The sequence below is a fragment of the Daktulosphaira vitifoliae genome, unplaced genomic scaffold, assembly GCF_025091365.1.
Source record: "Daktulosphaira vitifoliae isolate Bord-2020 unplaced genomic scaffold, ASM2509136v1 Scaffold_3, whole genome shotgun sequence".
Lineage (NCBI taxonomy): Eukaryota > Metazoa > Arthropoda > Insecta > Hemiptera > Phylloxeridae > Daktulosphaira > Daktulosphaira vitifoliae.
The window spans coordinates 7,629,961-7,648,627 of NW_026099574.1; the positions used below are offsets into that span (position 1 = coordinate 7,629,961).

At 28.6% G+C, this 18,667-nt stretch overlaps 1 protein-coding gene across 1 annotated transcript; it reads left to right on the forward strand.

The window, feature by feature from the left end:
* Positions 1 to 372: 372 nt before the first annotated feature.
* Positions 373 to 18,319, forward strand: LOC126901419 (uncharacterized). Its single transcript, XM_050677849.1, has 4 exons — positions 373 to 659; positions 848 to 1,001; positions 3,746 to 4,001; positions 18,205 to 18,319. Exons 1-3 carry the CDS (start codon positions 543 to 545, stop codon positions 3,994 to 3,996), a joined length of 522 nt encoding a protein of 173 aa, XP_050533806.1. The 5' UTR covers positions 373 to 542; the 3' UTR covers positions 3,997 to 4,001; positions 18,205 to 18,319.
* The last annotated feature ends 348 nt before the right edge of the window (positions 18,320 to 18,667 follow it).

The window sequence follows — 18,667 nt, forward strand, 5'->3', positions numbered from 1 at the left end:
GCAGCTATTCGCCCACGTTAATTATTACCAATAAAGTTAATAATTGTAATTATAAATAGCATTATGATTTATTTGTCATCAAACGCTAATATCAAACTATATTTTTCGCCGCAATCGTGTCGGCGACACGTGTCCTAAAAATAACCGACCGCCAAATATAGTAGAGCCCTTCCCCGCACTCCCCAAAAAAATATGAGCCCTTTCTCAACACCATGCCATGGCGCTTTTTAAAGAAATCGAGGTCTCGGTGACCAGACAAATCATTTTGTTTTTGCATTTCCAAACTGTGGTTATTATTGAAAAATTTTCAAGTTCAAACGAGTGTATGCCCATGTGTCTGTTTAAAGCAAACTTTAAAGTCGATGGTAAAAATTTAAGTTGACGTTATTTCTTTCGTGCGGTTCAGTCGCGTACAACGCTATATCGGGCAATGTTCTTCCAAAGTTTTTTCCATGAGCTTTTTTAGTTTCATGCCACGTTCAATTTTTTGAACCGCGTAGTGTTTCCGGACAAATGATACAGTCTCGTAAGAGCTGTACTTAATGGCTAGTACATGTACAAGTCAATCCTTACGTTTATCATTGTCATCAACGCGTTGGTCAATGTCGTATCTCGCACCGAGAATTCGAGGATCTTTACGTCGACCATTACATTTTACGGTAACAAGAGCCATGTTAATATGGCCTAACGTTTTTTTCCGCATAATTCATGGACATTTTGGTACTGAAACGGTTCCCATCGAACACAGCGCGAACACTTGCACTGAACCATGTGACCATTTTATTATACTATAGACAGTGACTTATTCAAATGTATAGACTGTGTTTTTTTTGTTTTATTGTTTCAGTCGAGATGGACTATGACGGAAGCGAATATTTTGTACTGTTCGGTATCCGTCTGGTACCGTGTGATGAATAACTCGAGCAAAAGTTTCTTCAGATGGATCATATCAGAAATATTCTGCTGCTGGAAACGACAGAACGAACTTCCCGAAAACTTGGGTAAGATGACCTGTCGGTCATAGTGTCGTGACGATAACGGTAAATTCGAAAGGGTGCGGCAGGGGTTATTAGTGGGAAAAATTAACTACCATGGTCGTAGCTGCCGCCGCCTACGATATGACCGTGAAACTCGGTGGCTAACGTAGTGTAGCGCTTTTCCAAAACGTTTAATTCTTATACGACTTTTGGCTATTTGACCCACATTTCATAACGCCATGCAATCGTGTGGGTTGTTATTTAATATTTCGCATGTGTTTGGCAAGAGTTGAACGATCGATTGGTAGTGGCACGTCGTGTGACGGCGGTGTGTCCATTTCCAAGGTTAGCGTTACCCCTTTGAAGGTTGCCTTTTTCCTCTTTCGCCATCGCGGACGGCCTCTGTCCAATTTATATTTCATTCCACTTAGCCCCGCCGACAACGTGATCGACCACCTTTTTGAATAATTTAATAAGTGCCGCCACATAGCCTGAACAACGTTCGCGGTAGTTGAAATAATACCAAAATGAAAAACGTTTTTTTATCCAAATAACACCCATATCTTGACTGCCAACCAAAGCACTCTCAAAGTATTCGTACTTGTATTATTAACCGTTACATTTCAAACGCTCTAACAGCGGTCCAAAAGAGCTGAATACAGCAGAGAATTGCCGAGTCGAACCAAAAGTTTTCAATAGAATATTAAAATCTTCGCAACTTCAGCATTGTCTGTTGCACGGCGTACACGAAAAATTAAACTATATAGAAGAAACCGTACAATTACACCGAAACAAATTACGGAGGCGACGATACTGTTCGTAAATGTCTGTGTATGTGCTTGAGTGTACATCGCTCTAATCAATATACAAGTTTTTTTTAGGGTTATGCACACATTTCCATTTTTCTCGTCGCCTAACAAGGATAAACGTCATTGACCTTGTCTACTTTAAGTAACTTACAACGTGAATAAATGATAGTAAATAATGATAAACAAATATAAATGAAAACGTAGTATTGCGATCTACGCATAAAGTTCATTCGTATGATAGTCGTGTCTTAACGTTGAATGACCGTTATTGGCTAGAAGACTGAGATACGATGAATCAACAACGTGTGAAGAATATACGCAACAACTGTCACTAGAAATCAAAACATTTCAGCTGAATTGTTTTGATTACCAGCTGGTAATCGACGTGGTTTCGATTTGAAATAAACAATTCATACCTATTCTTTCCTGCTAAGTCATTTAGCTAAACATTTTGCTGAAATTTTTAAACTTTGAGTAATAATATTTTAATTTGGAATGATTTTACGATTCATATAGATGAATTCAAAATAAATCATTGATATAGATTTGTTTAGTTATTTATAAGGACATATAAGTACACTATAAAACGTTTTGACAACTTTAAAACTTCGAAGTTAATAGAATTTCCGGTAGACTAGTAACGTAGTATCTTTTTTTAATTTATAATTTTTATTTTTCAATTTAATCAAAAATTAAATTTAAATAAAAGTGATAATGTTGATTATTTATTGAAATTTCTTAAACATCATAAAAAAGAAAAATATCAAATGTATATTACTTTGAGTCATAAGAATTAAACAAAAAAAATTTTAATACTAGAATTATTTCGAGTAGATTATATAATTTTCAAATTAGAGTTTCTTTTGAAAGTTTCATTGATGCCTTAAGATTAGTATTTTTTAAATTCATAACAAATTTTTTACTGAACACGATACATGCAATTGAATAATAAAGAATTTTTAATCCGTTTTAAGTTAAAGTTAAATAATGTGATGTGTTTAATGAGTTAAATAAAACAATTAATTAAATAAAGTTACAATTGCAATTTGGTTAAAAATAAATGTATAAAAATAAAATGTAGGTACATGTACATTACATATATATATATATACTATAATAGTTTTTAAAAAATTAGTAAACAATTAATATTATACTATTTAAATTTGAAGTAAATATTTTTGTTGTATTCATAATCTATAAAACAATAAAATATACTTAGATTTGAAATGAATTAATGACATACTTTTTAAATATTTAAATGGAACCTAACTGCTGCTAGTTTTCTATTTCAAGATGAAGTGTATTGAGCACTTAAAAGCATCAAATAGTTAACTGATTCTGAACATTTCAAATCAATTCTATATTCTTTGTGACATCAGCAAATGTGTTTGTTGTTCTTCCTTTTGTGTCATCTGATTTATTAAACTGACGTCAATGTCATTATCTTCATCAACGCCTTTTGTCATCCGGCTGTTTTCATCATTGAATATGGCCTATAATTTTGTAAAAACTCTTATTTGAATTAATATTTTTATAGTTGGAAAAATTTTAAAATCAAACATTATCTGACAATTATTCAGAGTCTGAATATTCTTTATCATCTGTAGTGATATTGTATTGAAGAAAAGTTTTTTGACCTGAACAAGACTGTAAGAAATGATTAAAAAAATCCTATAGTGTGATGTATTACACACAAATAGAGTGTAATTTTGACTGTTGAAAATTCGTACACAAATATAAAACGTTTATCCAAATTTCTCTTATAATATCTACATAAAATTAAAAAAATTTACATTAAGATGCATCAAATATATATTTCGAATTGAATTCTATAGGTACCCACTATAGTATGGCAATTATCTAAAAAAATTTGCGCTCTTCTTGCTAATTTTGTGGCTAGTCATCTTAGTTCTAATAAACGCCTGCAACTAATGTAAGATTTTGAATTTTCTTAAACAGTCGCCGTGGGCTACACAGAGATGACACACTCCAGTACGGCGGACGGGCTCCAACTGCAACCATTGTCGCTGAGAGAATACGTCAACACGCTGGAGCCTTACAATCCCGAAATTCACGGCTGGAGGGACACAACGCCGCCCGTCATGCGGTCCGTCAAGCACGGCGGGCGAGCGACGCAGCTTGTGACGGCCATCCAGAGTTCGGGACTACACGACATAGAAATACTAGGCGTGCCCGACGACCACAGCTAACGACGGTCAGTATCGAGAAAACCAACTAAACGTTAATTAATATATGAGATAATTGTGATGATTCAATCTTTTTTTATACAACTCGTCAAAAAATTCATTATGATTTAAATACAAAGTATTACCTGATCAGAAATGCCCTTGCTATTAAATTGTCATGACTTTTTATAGATTACTGATAGATAATCAAATATTGACTAAGTATTATAGACAATACGAAATGTAAATATATTCCTATTAAACATATTACACCCTGAGAAAATTTCTGATTAGATATGTACGAACATATATAAAAAAAAAAAAAAAAAGGAAATCGTTGTATTATTGCAAGTGTAGTTAGGGTCTATATAGTAAAGCAGGCCATAGTAAATTCCCGAGTGTACGTGAATGCTAAAATGGAACATACCGTTTTTATTTTTCTCTGTGAGAGGGTTTCTTGGAAATGAGTATCCCTCGAAGTTTCATTGGGTCCAGTTAAATTTTAAACATACTCGGTGTATGATACTATTGGTCTCCTACTACTAAATAATCCTAATAACGAATAACAAACATTTTTGCGAATAAAAATTATGATATTTTGTCGTCGGAGCTCAAACTTAACTAAATATCCCAAGGTGTCATTTTTGTTGGAAAAAACAATAGTGTCATCAAATTTCAAATTATTATTTATATTATCATATGGCAAATATCGACTGAAAGTGGTCTTTTTATAACTCAGTTAGGTCGCCAAACTACTCGGTATAGTTACTGTTAAAATTTTTTAGCGGTCACCCATCCAAAGTATACAACAACAATTGGTGTAGCATAACCTAAATTACAGGTCATTAAAGACGTGTTCACTGCGTCATAACGACTCTCAAATTTCAAATTAAAGCAACGTACAAATTACTCAAGGTTGAATTTGTTAAAAGAAATAAACGAGTTTAATTTGAGATCACGTCATTTACGTTTAAATAGTCCATTAAAATTTCCATCTGATAAATGAACGACCAAAATTTGCTTGGTTACCACTTAGTTAACTTGATGGAACTCATTGAGCTGTTGGGGATAATTACATAAATGATATAACTAGGGCTACATACATTAATAAATTTTATTTAGTTATTCTGAACACACCATCGCTCAGTACACATTTTTATTAATCGTCTTGAAAATTAAGTTATGTGTTGTTATCGAGATTATAGTTTTGTGGCATTTCGGGGGTCAATCGCTCCTATAACGAAAAAAATTTCTAAGCTACTATATGATCCTATGATAAAGTTTCACACTCGGAACTCTTCAAAGTGACTCAAACAAAATGTATAAATGAATCCTTTCTCTAGGTGTAACACTCGAGATATTAACATTTTTCACCATTAGCCTTCATCAAAATTTATTTATATGACAGTGCATACACCAGGTAATTCAATTACTCAATTAAACGAAATTTTCAATATTATAAAAAAAAAAAACATTCACAATGCGCCGTTGCTGAACATTATCATATAATATCAATAGGAAAAATATGTTTAATACATAATATTAAAATTCTGTGGTTTTACTAACACAGTAACAAAATCATTAGGTACGACAGTGGTTATTTTTATTGGTGTGTGCCTAGGAAAAATAGTGTGGCAGTCATGCGCGAGACAACCTCGAGGGAAAAATGAAATAATTTTGCACGAATTGCGACGGCAATAGTTTATAGACATATTTTATGCACATTCGACATGCAAGAAAAACACATTGTACTTATGGAAGTATTAAACATGTATATTTATCAATAATAGCAAATCCACGACGACCGTTTGGCGACGATGACGACAGCCGCAGGTTACATTCAAACGTGAATAACACGGCGTGCACACGAATTGCGTGAGCGTGGATGCATTGTGTGTATTATTAGTAATATTGAATTTGAATAAAAAACACTTATGAATATCATCACGGCAATTCGAAGACGGTGTGCAGGTTACAGGGTGTTTAGGTTCCGGAGCTTTTATCGGCCGTGTTATTGTGCACAAAGGACGGAACAACTTTGATATTCGTTGCAGTCATTACTTTGAGCATTTAAAACACCCCAAATTGAAATGAAAAAGCGAATGTTACGTGAGCAGTAGGTGGGTAAGAAAAAAGAGGAGCCGGGTGTAAGAGCGACATAACGAGTTAAGCGTCTGTGTTACTTAACAGTGTACAGTCCACGTTTGGTCGTTTCATGTTTCTGCGGGTTAGAAAGTAACAGAAAATCAATAGGTATTACGATTTATGCTTATTTTTCAAGAAAGAAAACTCACTAATTCCTAACCCGGCCCTACTTGAACTTCAGCCGACGGCCATTCATTATCATGTAAGAGTGAGTGGCCCAAATGATTTATATGCGAGCGACTTTACGATGTGTTTTGATTTTGGAAATAAAAATACTGTAAAGCAACACATCTGACCAAGTTGTGCTCCGTGCTAAAAAATGTTCCGACCATGACCGACTTATGACAGCGTCCGTTTCCATACCTAAACACACATTGTTATTATACATTATATAGTAATAGATAACGTGATAAAGGCAGCAAACGTTTCGTCCTGTTTTTTTTATTTTTTACATATTTAATCATTTTAATCGAAACCGCCCTGTTACTCTACATACACTCACGTTCGCACGTCTTATAAGGCCAAATAGAGGTTTATCAGTAAACAAGCGAATGGCACTACCAGTGTCACCACAAAAAACGATACCACTTTGTTAAACGTAGAATAATATTCAATTTTCAAACTCGGGTTTTTTCGTGATATTACAATTATTTATAATAATTATAATGCGTAGCTATTATCGCGAAACGTAAATACAAATATTCAGTCGAATGTAAATGTATGTAGAGAAACCCATTTGTTGATTATTCGTTAAATTTAAACTATTTCCATCGATAATCGGTAAAAAAATGTTTGTGATATTAATACACAAATTATCACAAATGACATTTTTGGTACAGTAAAGATGATTTGTGTTTTTTCACTACATCAATTTATGTAATTATATGATGAAATTTAAAGTTACTTTTTAAATTATAATACTTTGATCCGTTCACATAACCAACTATAATATCGTTATAAGAACCTATTCTGTTGATTTCTAAAAATCAATATGGTGTGTTGTATTCTTCAATCCTTTCATGTCTACCCAACTAATTTTAAACGCTAAAAATATAATTTCATTTAATCTTTTTCACACTCATGACACTTTTATGCTGAACAGAAGTCTTTGTACGGTTTCTTCAAAAAAAAAAAATTAGAATGACTTATTAGAAAAACCAAATACTGTTACGAATTCCATAGCCATCATATACTTATAGAGTGTGCCATTGTCGAATAGTTTTCTTGTGAATTCTAAAGTCGTCATTATATCTAACAAAATGTCATTTATATTAATATTGAATACGACACAAAAATAAATAAATAATACAAAATCTAACGTCTAGTATGCAAGTAAATCTTTGAAAAAAATGTAATCACTGTCTATCAATTACTGAGAATTTCGCACATGACTGACTTCATCATATGCACGTTTCATGTTATCATTATAAATTCCCATTTTTATAACGTTTTTCCGATTTCGTCTAGACGTATCCTTATGTAATATGTTCAAATATTTCATGACAAAGTCTTTAGATTCGTATGAAAATAATAAATTTTAGAAACTAGTTATTTATTCAACAATAAAGGAATACTTCCAGAGCATTAATTCTAAATTGTGTACACCTCGTTGTCGATATTTCAAAGTAAAGTGCAACAATGTGTTGTAGGCCTATTTTGACAGCTTTTTACAACTGTACTCTCCAAAGTGTTATCTTTCAAAGTAATATATTTTCGTAGTGATAAATCTTATTAACATGAACTATGATCTGGCTTAGATTTCTTATGCAAAAACCGAGATACTCATTTTTGCCATTATTTGAAAACATTTGATTCCTAATTTACCTTTATTTTCCTGTTATTTTAACAGGCACATCAATACATATTTATCACACATGAAAAAGTCTTTAAGCGCTCTTTTATTTCTACGGTAACACGTCCTAGGTTCTAAAATACCTCGAGAAATCACATCAGGATATTTCATGAAAAATTCTAGAAGAAAAACTTTATTCTCATAAATGTCTATGTGTGAATTCTCAAGAAATTTTAGAACATAAATCATAAAATAACAGCGCAGTAACGATTTTGTTAACATTTTAAACAACGGTAATTGATTATTAATCATCATTGATAATTAATCACCAATAATAATAAAACTTGAATTTATCTTTTTATGGTTAAATCCAGATATACTTTATCCTCCCCTGATAATTAAGTTATTTTTGAAATTTATAGCAATGTTTTGTCAATTATTGTGTTTAAGACTTTTTTTCCTAGTCAACCTTTATTGTCAAAGTTTTCTAAAATTATAACCAAATATTTTTTTTATTTGCCAATGATCATAGATCCCTCTAGAGATGATATCTGAATTCAGCATTTTTTTCTCTACAAAAGGTCCTTAATTTGTTTTAATAATTAAAAAAAAAAAAATGGACGCTTAAAACAACTTTAATCTTCTGATGCTACTAGATTTGTAATATTTCAATTTAAATTAAAATCCTTATGTGAGTAATTTTTTTTTGTTAGATACTACGAAGAACTTTTGTGTACTTAACTTCTTTTATTATTGTCTCTATTTTAGATATTTACAATAGTCGTTTTGTCTGTAATTGAAATTTCGCAGTTTGATAAGTAAATCGACAGTAAATAGAAACATGTACAGGATCATTTAGGATGTTTTAACAAAATCAATAACTTTTCATCAACCGAATATTTTTGGTTACTTTTTTTAAATTATTATTATACTTTATGAAAATATGATGAAAAATAATAATTTTTTTAATTCCATTGAAAAACACTTGGTAAAATCAACTAATTTTTTATCAATATACATCCAATAATATTATTGTTAAATAAATAGTACTTTTTTTATTTGTTAAACCATTTGTTTGTGGAATTAACAAAATATTTGTTAACTTGTTCAATTTTTTATTCTTTTAACGAAAATAATAGTTAAATTAAGAAAAAACTATTATTCATTTAACAAAGTTTATGGGACGTATTTTTATAACGCATTTGTTTATACTGGAGTATTTTTTCAGGATATTATAAAAAATAATAATTTTTTTTTTATGATAAATGTAAAAAAAAAAAATAGAATTTTAAAAAAAATAGATAGAAGTAATATTTTTTTTAGTAGTAAATTTTTGTAATATTTTAAAAAATGTGAAAATTTGAACTTTCATATGTTTATTTTACAATCAATCACTAAATATACATGAAAATATTAACATTTTTACAAAATTTAACCACAAAAACGAAAAAATAATTTTGTTACTAAATTTTTTCCTAAATTCTTCTCTAAAAATTGGTTATCTTGGTATTTCTTTTTTTAGCTTCGATGCGAAGCTGAGAAGTTATTAATATGAATATGATGTGTTTTTTTTGTGTCTGTTACCATTTTTTCTCAGCACTCACCGATTTCTTTAAACGACATGTCAAAATATCACAAATTGTATCTAGTCGAAGATATTACCACCAAGAATTTAAAAATTTTCCTTGTTTCACGTAAATAGAGGAAATCTCCAAAAAAAATACAAATTTAAAAATCGCTAATTTTTTAATTTTATTTTCTTAAAACTGCCATAACTTTTTAAAAATGAACAAAACAATATAATTTTTTTTTATAGATACCTTAGATTTTACACTATAATTTGATATATTTTTGTGAACATTTGACCCTTTAACTGCATACAGGGGAGGATTCAAAATGACAACTTTTTCAACTTAATTTTTGAATGTCTCTAGAAATACTGACACTTATATATATTAAATTAAAGCTTATGTAATATACTTTAATATAAAAAAGAAAAAATTCAGACCTTAGTTTGTTTTCATGGTGAAAACTAACATCAAAGTTAATAAAAAAATCCTTTTTTATACTTTTAATTTTATAATGATATAACTTATTGAAAAATGTATGGATCAATATAATTTTTTTATTATAAGTACTATTTGTATTCTTCTTTCATTCGACATACTTACATCTGTATATTACACTTATAAATCATGAAACCTGTAATCAGGGTATAAATAAGGTAATAGGAGATCATGCAGCTTTTGGAATAATGCATTAATTTTTTTAATTTAACATTTTCCACAGATTTGCATCGAAGCGTTTTTTATGATAGTGATTTTAATCACTGTTGGATATCATTATACTTGACTCAACTATGTCACGTTCCTACTGTGCCGCGACCCCACTGTGCTGGTTCTTTAATTTTCTTAATTTGTAAAAAAGTGCCATTTCTGATGATATATTCATATTCTTAGTCCTAAAGAATAACAATAATAAAAGTAACGTAAAATATTTAATAGGCCAAAAAATATTAAATTATTAATAAATGTTTAAGTAGAGAAAATTTCCCTTTTAAATTGACACGTATTTCAACTATTCGAATGGAATTTGACTCATGTTATGACTAAAGAATAGAGTTGGGCTCAACAATTTAATGGGATCAATCATAAAATATACAAATAAATAAATAAATGAATAATATAAGTATGTTATGCATCAACAAAATTTAGTAAGTTTACGATAATAAAGTAGGAGATTATCTTTTTAATTATATAATTTAGTAAATAAGTGTATTTTTAGCTAAACCTATTAATTAAATATATTTGTTTTTTTGAATATGATTAAGCGAGAACTGATATTTTTGACATTATGTTTTTTATGTATTTTATTTAATTACAATTGATAAAAATTACAAAATTAATATTTTTGAAGTCAGTTAAGTTTGAAAAACCATTTACAAATGGTGTTGATGTAGATGACATATTTTTATGTCTGTAGGACATTAGCATTTTTTTGTTATTTTTGCCGTATTATCGTGAGATAAATGTTTCGTATATATCTCACAGCAGTCATAACTCATATTTAGTACATATAATATTCTATAGCGGGTTTTTTATGTAAAACGTTTAAGTATTGATAACATGTTTGTTTTAAATAAAAAAAAACATTTAAACGATACTTTTAACAATAAAACTGAGTTCAATATTGACAGTCAGTATATTGATCTTAGTAGTGTCGCAGAGGTGATCATTTTGTGTATTCTCTAGAGATGTAAAAAGAACGTTTTATTTTTCTTCAACAATTTTGAAAAAAAACGCGTTTTTTAACATCTCTAGTAGTATGATATTAACCATTTGTAGTACCTATGAAGTGTTTACATACAAAAACATGCCTTTTGGCAATTTCCTAGATACTCACGGGAATCAACTGTTATTATAATCAAACATCGCCAGTCGTGCAAAGGGTGCGACCGCATAAGGTATTGTGCTTTGACCTTTTATTATCAAAACTTAATTGAAATGTTTTATTAGTAAAAAGTTTACGGGTGATTAATTGAATAATTTTAATGTTATATCGAAATTATTTTTCACTGATGATTGAATGTATTTGTTTTTCATCATTGTAAAACCATTCTATTATTTCATTCATCAAAATTTAAAACAAGCACACGTTATTTTTTAAAATTCTGGTTAATTAGTGAAGTTTGAAATAGGATATTAGTTATAGTAAAATGAATTTTATTTTTGATTTAAGGTTTTCAATTAAATCAAAGAAAAAAAAAGACGACGTTGATGGTCAAAGAAATATTTTAATTATTCGTTTTGACATAAATTCAATAATTTTCATACAATTACTTGTTAACATAATAACATTGAATCAGTCTGATGTTTTGTAAAGGTTATGAATAAATATATTTGTATTTATATGTTATACTCACTTTAATAGTTGCCTATAAAAATGAAACAATCAATAAACGTCATTTTGTGTAATGGACACAAAAACGACCACACCCTCTAGGTATATTAATGTTATTTACCGTGCAGGGCAATCAAAGGCCTCATGTATTCCGAAAATAGAGCTCACTCGCTTGAGAGACTCCATAAACGTCCTCGTCCACGAAGAAAATAAAGTAAATCTCTCATCTTTAAATTGACAACAGCTCACAGTGGTAGGTCCTACTCTGGTTCCAACTCGGGGCAATCACCCCAGTTTATCGCGCGACAATCAAAACGGTCGCCAATCCAGTAGAATTTCCCTGGTGGCACTGAAAAACGTGTTGAATGCCGTTTAATTATGTTATTACAGTTCGCCTCGTCGCAAAATAATAATCGCTATGAACTACCGATCGGATCCCTCGAGTACTATGACCGTGTATTTATAACTCTCCGTTGTCCAAGGTCGTTTAATTTAAACAGTTGTTTTCCTGAAGATACCGCAAAACAATGGTATCGTCGTAGGTATTATCCAAGTCAACACATTTGGAAAACGAATTCGCTATATGCAAATAATTTTATGAATGGAAACCAAAGAAAACATCACATGAGCATCAAATAATAGAGCGCATTTGTGAGTTTTTAAACAAAACGAGTTTTGTCTACAATTTTGCTTTCCACTGTAGTATGACACGTGGGAAAGTTTTTAAAAATAAATTACTTTTTTAACGTCTTTGAATATTTGGAAATACATTTTAAATAATCAAATTTAGGTAAATTCAAAAGAAATCAGTGCAAAAATAAAGCTTATTTTTTAAGTTGCACGCATTTATTAGAAAATAAATTAATTTCCATCAATAAAATTCATTATGTTACCATTTCGGTTTCAAACAAATAAATTATTACTTTATAAATAAATCAAAACTTTAATGTACACCCACAAGACCGAGACACTTTCCAAATCGTATTATACACAGTCCAGAAATAGATCACATTAATACACATTATAAGGATACTGGAAGTATTGTATAACAGCCGACGACACATGTCTCCAGAATATTAGTCATCAAACAATTTTTTTAGCTGGATGAAACGAGAAACTAGTAAAAAAAAACATAAAAACCAACGCACGTACATTTTCTTGTTTAAATTTCATTGATGATTCAAACCTTCATTATTATTCATTTTTGTATTATCTAAAGTGATATTGCTTGTATTTTTTCAATTTCAGAAAAAAATTTAGGTATTCTTTTGGTCTATCAATATTTATTCTAACATTCATCACGATAAAATCCATCTTATCTCTAATAGTCTATACTAAAAAATATTTTTTTCCAATTTTCTTTTTTAATTTAAACTTTTTTAAAAGGTTTCTTACGTAACCGTACCACAACCGATTTGCTATGGTACAGTTTCAGTTTTGGTTTCTGTTGTCTATTATATGAGAAACGAAAGGAGCTACTTTCCTATATAACTAGGGTAGCTAACATTTTGGCTGTAGGGGTTCATACCATCACAGACATATTTGAACCCCCACAAATGGAATATGTTATTTTGGAGATTAGGGGAAAGCAAAGCAATACCACAAAGAAGATCAATCGAGTCATTAATCAGACTTATGAAATAAAGTATGTAAAATTAGCTTCCGCAGACAAACTTTTCAAAATGTGCCCATTTCATTCATAAAATAATGATTAATTAAATATTATATCTTTGTTGGTTTTTTATGCGATTCATGCACATAAACACTTCGTATGAATATTACGAGTAATATAACTTCGATTGGATGGTAATATTTCACAAGTTAATATTATTGTCTAAAAGCGTGCATTGCTAAGGTATATCTTAGAATGTCAAATTAATATTATTGCTCGTATAGGTAATCAAAATTTACATAACAAGCTCGTCAAAGTATTATTAATTTGTAACTTCATTGTTAGCTAATAAACAAGAGAAACCTCCTATGTAATTTCGTACATTTATGTCGATCACTTAACTAAATATTATGCTAAATGATTTTCCATTAAATTTTTAGCTTCGATACGAAGCTGTGAAGGTATTAATTTTACTTTTGATGTGTTTTTTATTATTATTATTTGTTTTGTGTGTCTGTGAACGTTCAATCTCAGCTCTTGCTGGACCGATTTTGATAAACAATACGTCAAAAGATCACAAATTGTATCTAGTCGAAGACATTACCCTCAAAAATTGAAAAAAATTCCCTCGTTCCCCGTAAACGGGGAAAATTTCCAAAAAATTACAATTTTAAAAATCGGTAATTTTTGACATTTTTTCAATTTTTTTTCTTAAAACTGCCATAATATTTTTAAAAATAACCAAATCAATATATTTTTTTTTTATAGATACTTTAAGTATTTAACTATCATTTGATATTTTTTTGTGAACATTTGACCCTTTACCAGCCCACAGGGAGGGTTTCAAAATGGCAACTTTTTCACAAAAAATTAACTTTTTAAAATTTTTCCCAACTAAAAATACTGACACTTTTATGTATATCTTAAATTAAAGTTTATGTAATATATTTTAATTTAAAAAAAAATAAATTGACCTCTGGATTTGTCTTTATGGTGAAAATGACTACCGTATTCAAAAAATATGCTATTTTTGTGTTTAAATTCTGGGTTTTGTATTTTATTTTAATTAAAAATATCTGACAAGGGGAGTACACTGATTTTTATAAATATTTTATAAATCAAATTGATATAGCTAGAAAGTTCAATATATTTAAATTTTTTTGTTTTTTTTTTTTTTTAAGTCGAAAAAAATAACTTTGAAATTTGAACTAGCTCAAATTGTATATTTTATTCAATTGACAGAAGCGACGTATCGTTGCCGAGTTGGTAACACTTGTGTTTAACGCGCTTTAGGTACAACGTTCCAACACTACTGTGCCACCGTTTTTTTTTTTTAGATGATTATTAGTTAAAAATATTACTTTAACATGAGAAGACTAATTTATGAGTTAAATATTTTATTTTTCAATTATTTTATGTATTTTATTTTTTGCTCATCAATAATATTTAAAAAGCGGTTCTGAAAAAAATTGGAGGCGCCAAAATTCATGTATTAAATGGTCCTATAAGTAGTGAAGAATAAATAGATGTGTAGTGTATGTGATCATTCAATCAAAACAAATTTTGTTTTAAAAATGTTTAAAAAAAAGCATTAAAAATATATTTTAGTTAAAAAATGAAATTATTAGGTTTACATCACAAAATTTATTGATGTAAATAGTTATGTAAGCTTAAACTTTCATCAACTTTATGTATTGCTTCTTTTACAGCATTCATTACAATATTGACTTTCTTAACGTTTCACAGTTCATCGAATCATTTTAAAAAGCATAGTCTGGCTGTCGCACTTACCAAAGTAATTTTTTTTACTAAATTCGTTACACTCTCATTAATTTTATTTTATTTTACATTTTTTCATACTTCCGTTGGTTTTTTCTTTTGATTTTGGCAATTGTTTATTATTCAAACTTTACACCATCAATTTCAGACTATTTAATTGCTATACTAGTCTACTTTTCATTAATTATTTCGATATGTTGTACAAAAACTATCTTTAGTTCCATAAGTAATTACATTTATAGTTAACTACTATCAGTAATTTTAATAATTAACATTTTCCCTCTAAACTTGGTACTTAGATAAAAATTGCATTTTATTTCAAATTCTTTTGCACTTTTTAACGTGGATATTTTATTTAGAAAATATTGGTTCTTATTTTTATGATAGGCATTCATTTGAACATAAGTTTCTTCGAATTTATATTATTTAAACAGTGTGGGTCATAACACAATCCATTAGGTACACATCGATTATAAGACAATTGTCGATAGAATAGTTTCTTATAAATCTGATTAATTGTGCACATAAATAAATTTTTTTAAATAGTTCTTAAAAAATTATCAAGCATAAAATAAATTTCATAGACTATAAACGCGAGTTAAATTATCATCCGTCTACTAAGTATACCTCATATATGAGGTAGACTTAGTAATTAATCTTAGTTTAAAAGTATATATACTTTTAAACTAAGATTAATTTTTTGCTATGTCAAAATGTTCAACTTATCATTTCTATATAAGTGATAAGTTAAAGGTGCAGAGAATTCAAAACATTAGAATTAAAGGCACTAGTGTACATAAATATTTGTAATACTTATATGAAAATTTGGAAGATATGCTATTTTCAACGTTTTACATCCATTTGATTGACAACGGTGACTCTGAATATTAAAAGATTTAAAGAAATTTTAAAATATTAGTGAAGTTTTATGAGTTCGTGTAATTATTTGTAACTAGTAAAATTAGTTTGGGCAATTGGCCGAAAGACAAACAAATAGATATGCTGAGTTTGAAGAGAGGCGCTATAAATATTTAAAAATGTGTTTTTGCACTTGACCCATTTATTTTAGATGGTTAACGAGCTCTACTTTTTTCTTATTTAATCTCACGATAAAAATGTCAACTGCAATAATAATGATGTACCGAGCTCATGTTATGGACAAAGCTGTACTCCACATAAAATATTAAAAGGGTCTATTACATGCACATATTTTCTAAAAAACACTAAACACTTTGCTGTATCATTAACATTTTGTATGTATAGTTAAACGATATGCAACAAGAACCCTCAAAAATAATTATTACAAACAATGAGATGGTGGACATTCATAGGCATTATTGTATGTGTTGTGTAAAGGTATGGCTTAAGTAGTCTTTCACCGTCATAGGCAGTTGATGTTATAGCCAAACGATTTAAAAGCACTGGATTTATTCTGTATACTAACTAAACGACTATGAAAGCATTATTTAAAGTATTATTTTTGGCTTTTTCACGTGAACTTGTTAACGTTAATTAATTTTTTGTGTACATCATAGGCATATGCTATAAGATCCTATCAATTGATAATGTTGATATTTATATAATGAATAAAGTTTGTTTTAAAGTCTAGTTTTATGAGTTATACAATATTTATATAAATTAAAAAATACATGTAAAATATTTTTTTATTTTAAATATTAGCCAGAAGTGATCAATTTTTATAAAAAATTTGTTTAATTTATGGATAATTTATAATAAAATATGAAAATTATATTTTAGGCGCTTAGAATGCTAGATGTATACGTGGTTTAATAAAAAACCAATCAGTGGCGGTGCGGCATAGTGTGAGTAGTGTATGTGATATCTGACAGTGATTAACATTACTATCAAAATAAATGCTTCGATGCGAATCTGTTAAATTTCACAAAAATTTTATATACTTTAAGTGTTACAATTTCTATGTTTTTAAAATTGAACTCAAATATTAAATGATTGTTAAATTATTTAATTGAAAAATAAGTATTTTTTTTCGATTTTCTTACAATGACAACCGATTTTTCATAGTAAAAAAATTGTTGGAACAAATTTTATTTTATGTTGTAATTAATTTCAAAATCTTTAATTTAATATAGGTAATATAATAAGTTTATAGAACAAGGTCGTACCGGTACATTTTCAAAAATTGAGTTGAAAACCTTTTTTTACGTGCTTTACATATAGATCACTTTCAAATCCTTCATGAATTTCCACAAAAAAACATACCAAAATGAAGCTCTTTTTCTCTAGTATACCCTATTAGATTATTATTTTTAATATGAATAAGGATTTTGTAAAAAAAGTTATAGCAGTTTTAAATTTTTGACAATTTTTTTTGAAAATGCTTTTTAATTTTGAGATTTTTTTTAATTTCTAAAATTAAGTTTTTTTTCATTTTAGGCAACAATAAGTTCAATTAGATTAAAATCAGTTATTTTGATATATTAATCATTAATATCGGTCTAGTGAGAGCTGAGGATTTTTATTGACGGACAAAAACAAAACATCACAATACTAATATTTTTTCAGCTTCCCATTTAAGCTAAAGTTAAGCTATTCAATCGAGTTAAAAAATAGTAGCTCTAGTGTTTTGAGGTATATACATCGTAATACCATATTAAATTCTGATAATTAACGTATACCTTTTAAAATTACTACAAATATGCATACGTACGCTTTATACTTTCATATATTTTCAAACAAAATAAGCTTCTGCAAAGCTTTAATAGACGTATACCCTTTTATTATTTTTATGAAATCGACTAGTTCTATTTAGTAAAAAAAAAAAACAAAAAATAAGGCGAAATGATTTTAAAAAAAACATTTATTTTTGTACATTTTTATTTTTATTTTTATACAGTATTATATGGTAAACAAATTTTTAATTTAATTTTTTCGAAATTAAAAAAATGTCACCAATTCCTATTGCATTTAAGCGTTAGTTTATTTGTTGTTTTAATGTAAATATTTTTCTTTTGATATATTACAGGCGTTTGATGACATCATACAGTCGACATCGTAAACCATGTACATACGAAACCACCAAAAAATGTAACGAAATATTATTATTATTGTTTATTGATAATATAAAAAAAAATATTGTTTTTCTTGTGTTTAGTTTGTTATATCCTTTTATTTCTTTTATGATGGACAATATTTAATATTCAAAGACCATAAATCAGAGGTAATTTTGGGTTTGTTAATAATGAATTTTTCAAAATAATGTTAAAATTAAAATGCTAATAGGTAATGATAATATATGGATAATTATGATGCACTGTTAATTAACAATTATTGACGTAAATTGGCGTAGATTTATGAAAAAATTTGTCTGAGATTAACTTTATTACTCCATTTCTTAAATTTTTTTGTATAAAAATACATATGATTTATTAAAATTTTAGAACGGCTACAACAACTTTTGAAATGAGATAAGCCCCCCGATTTACGCC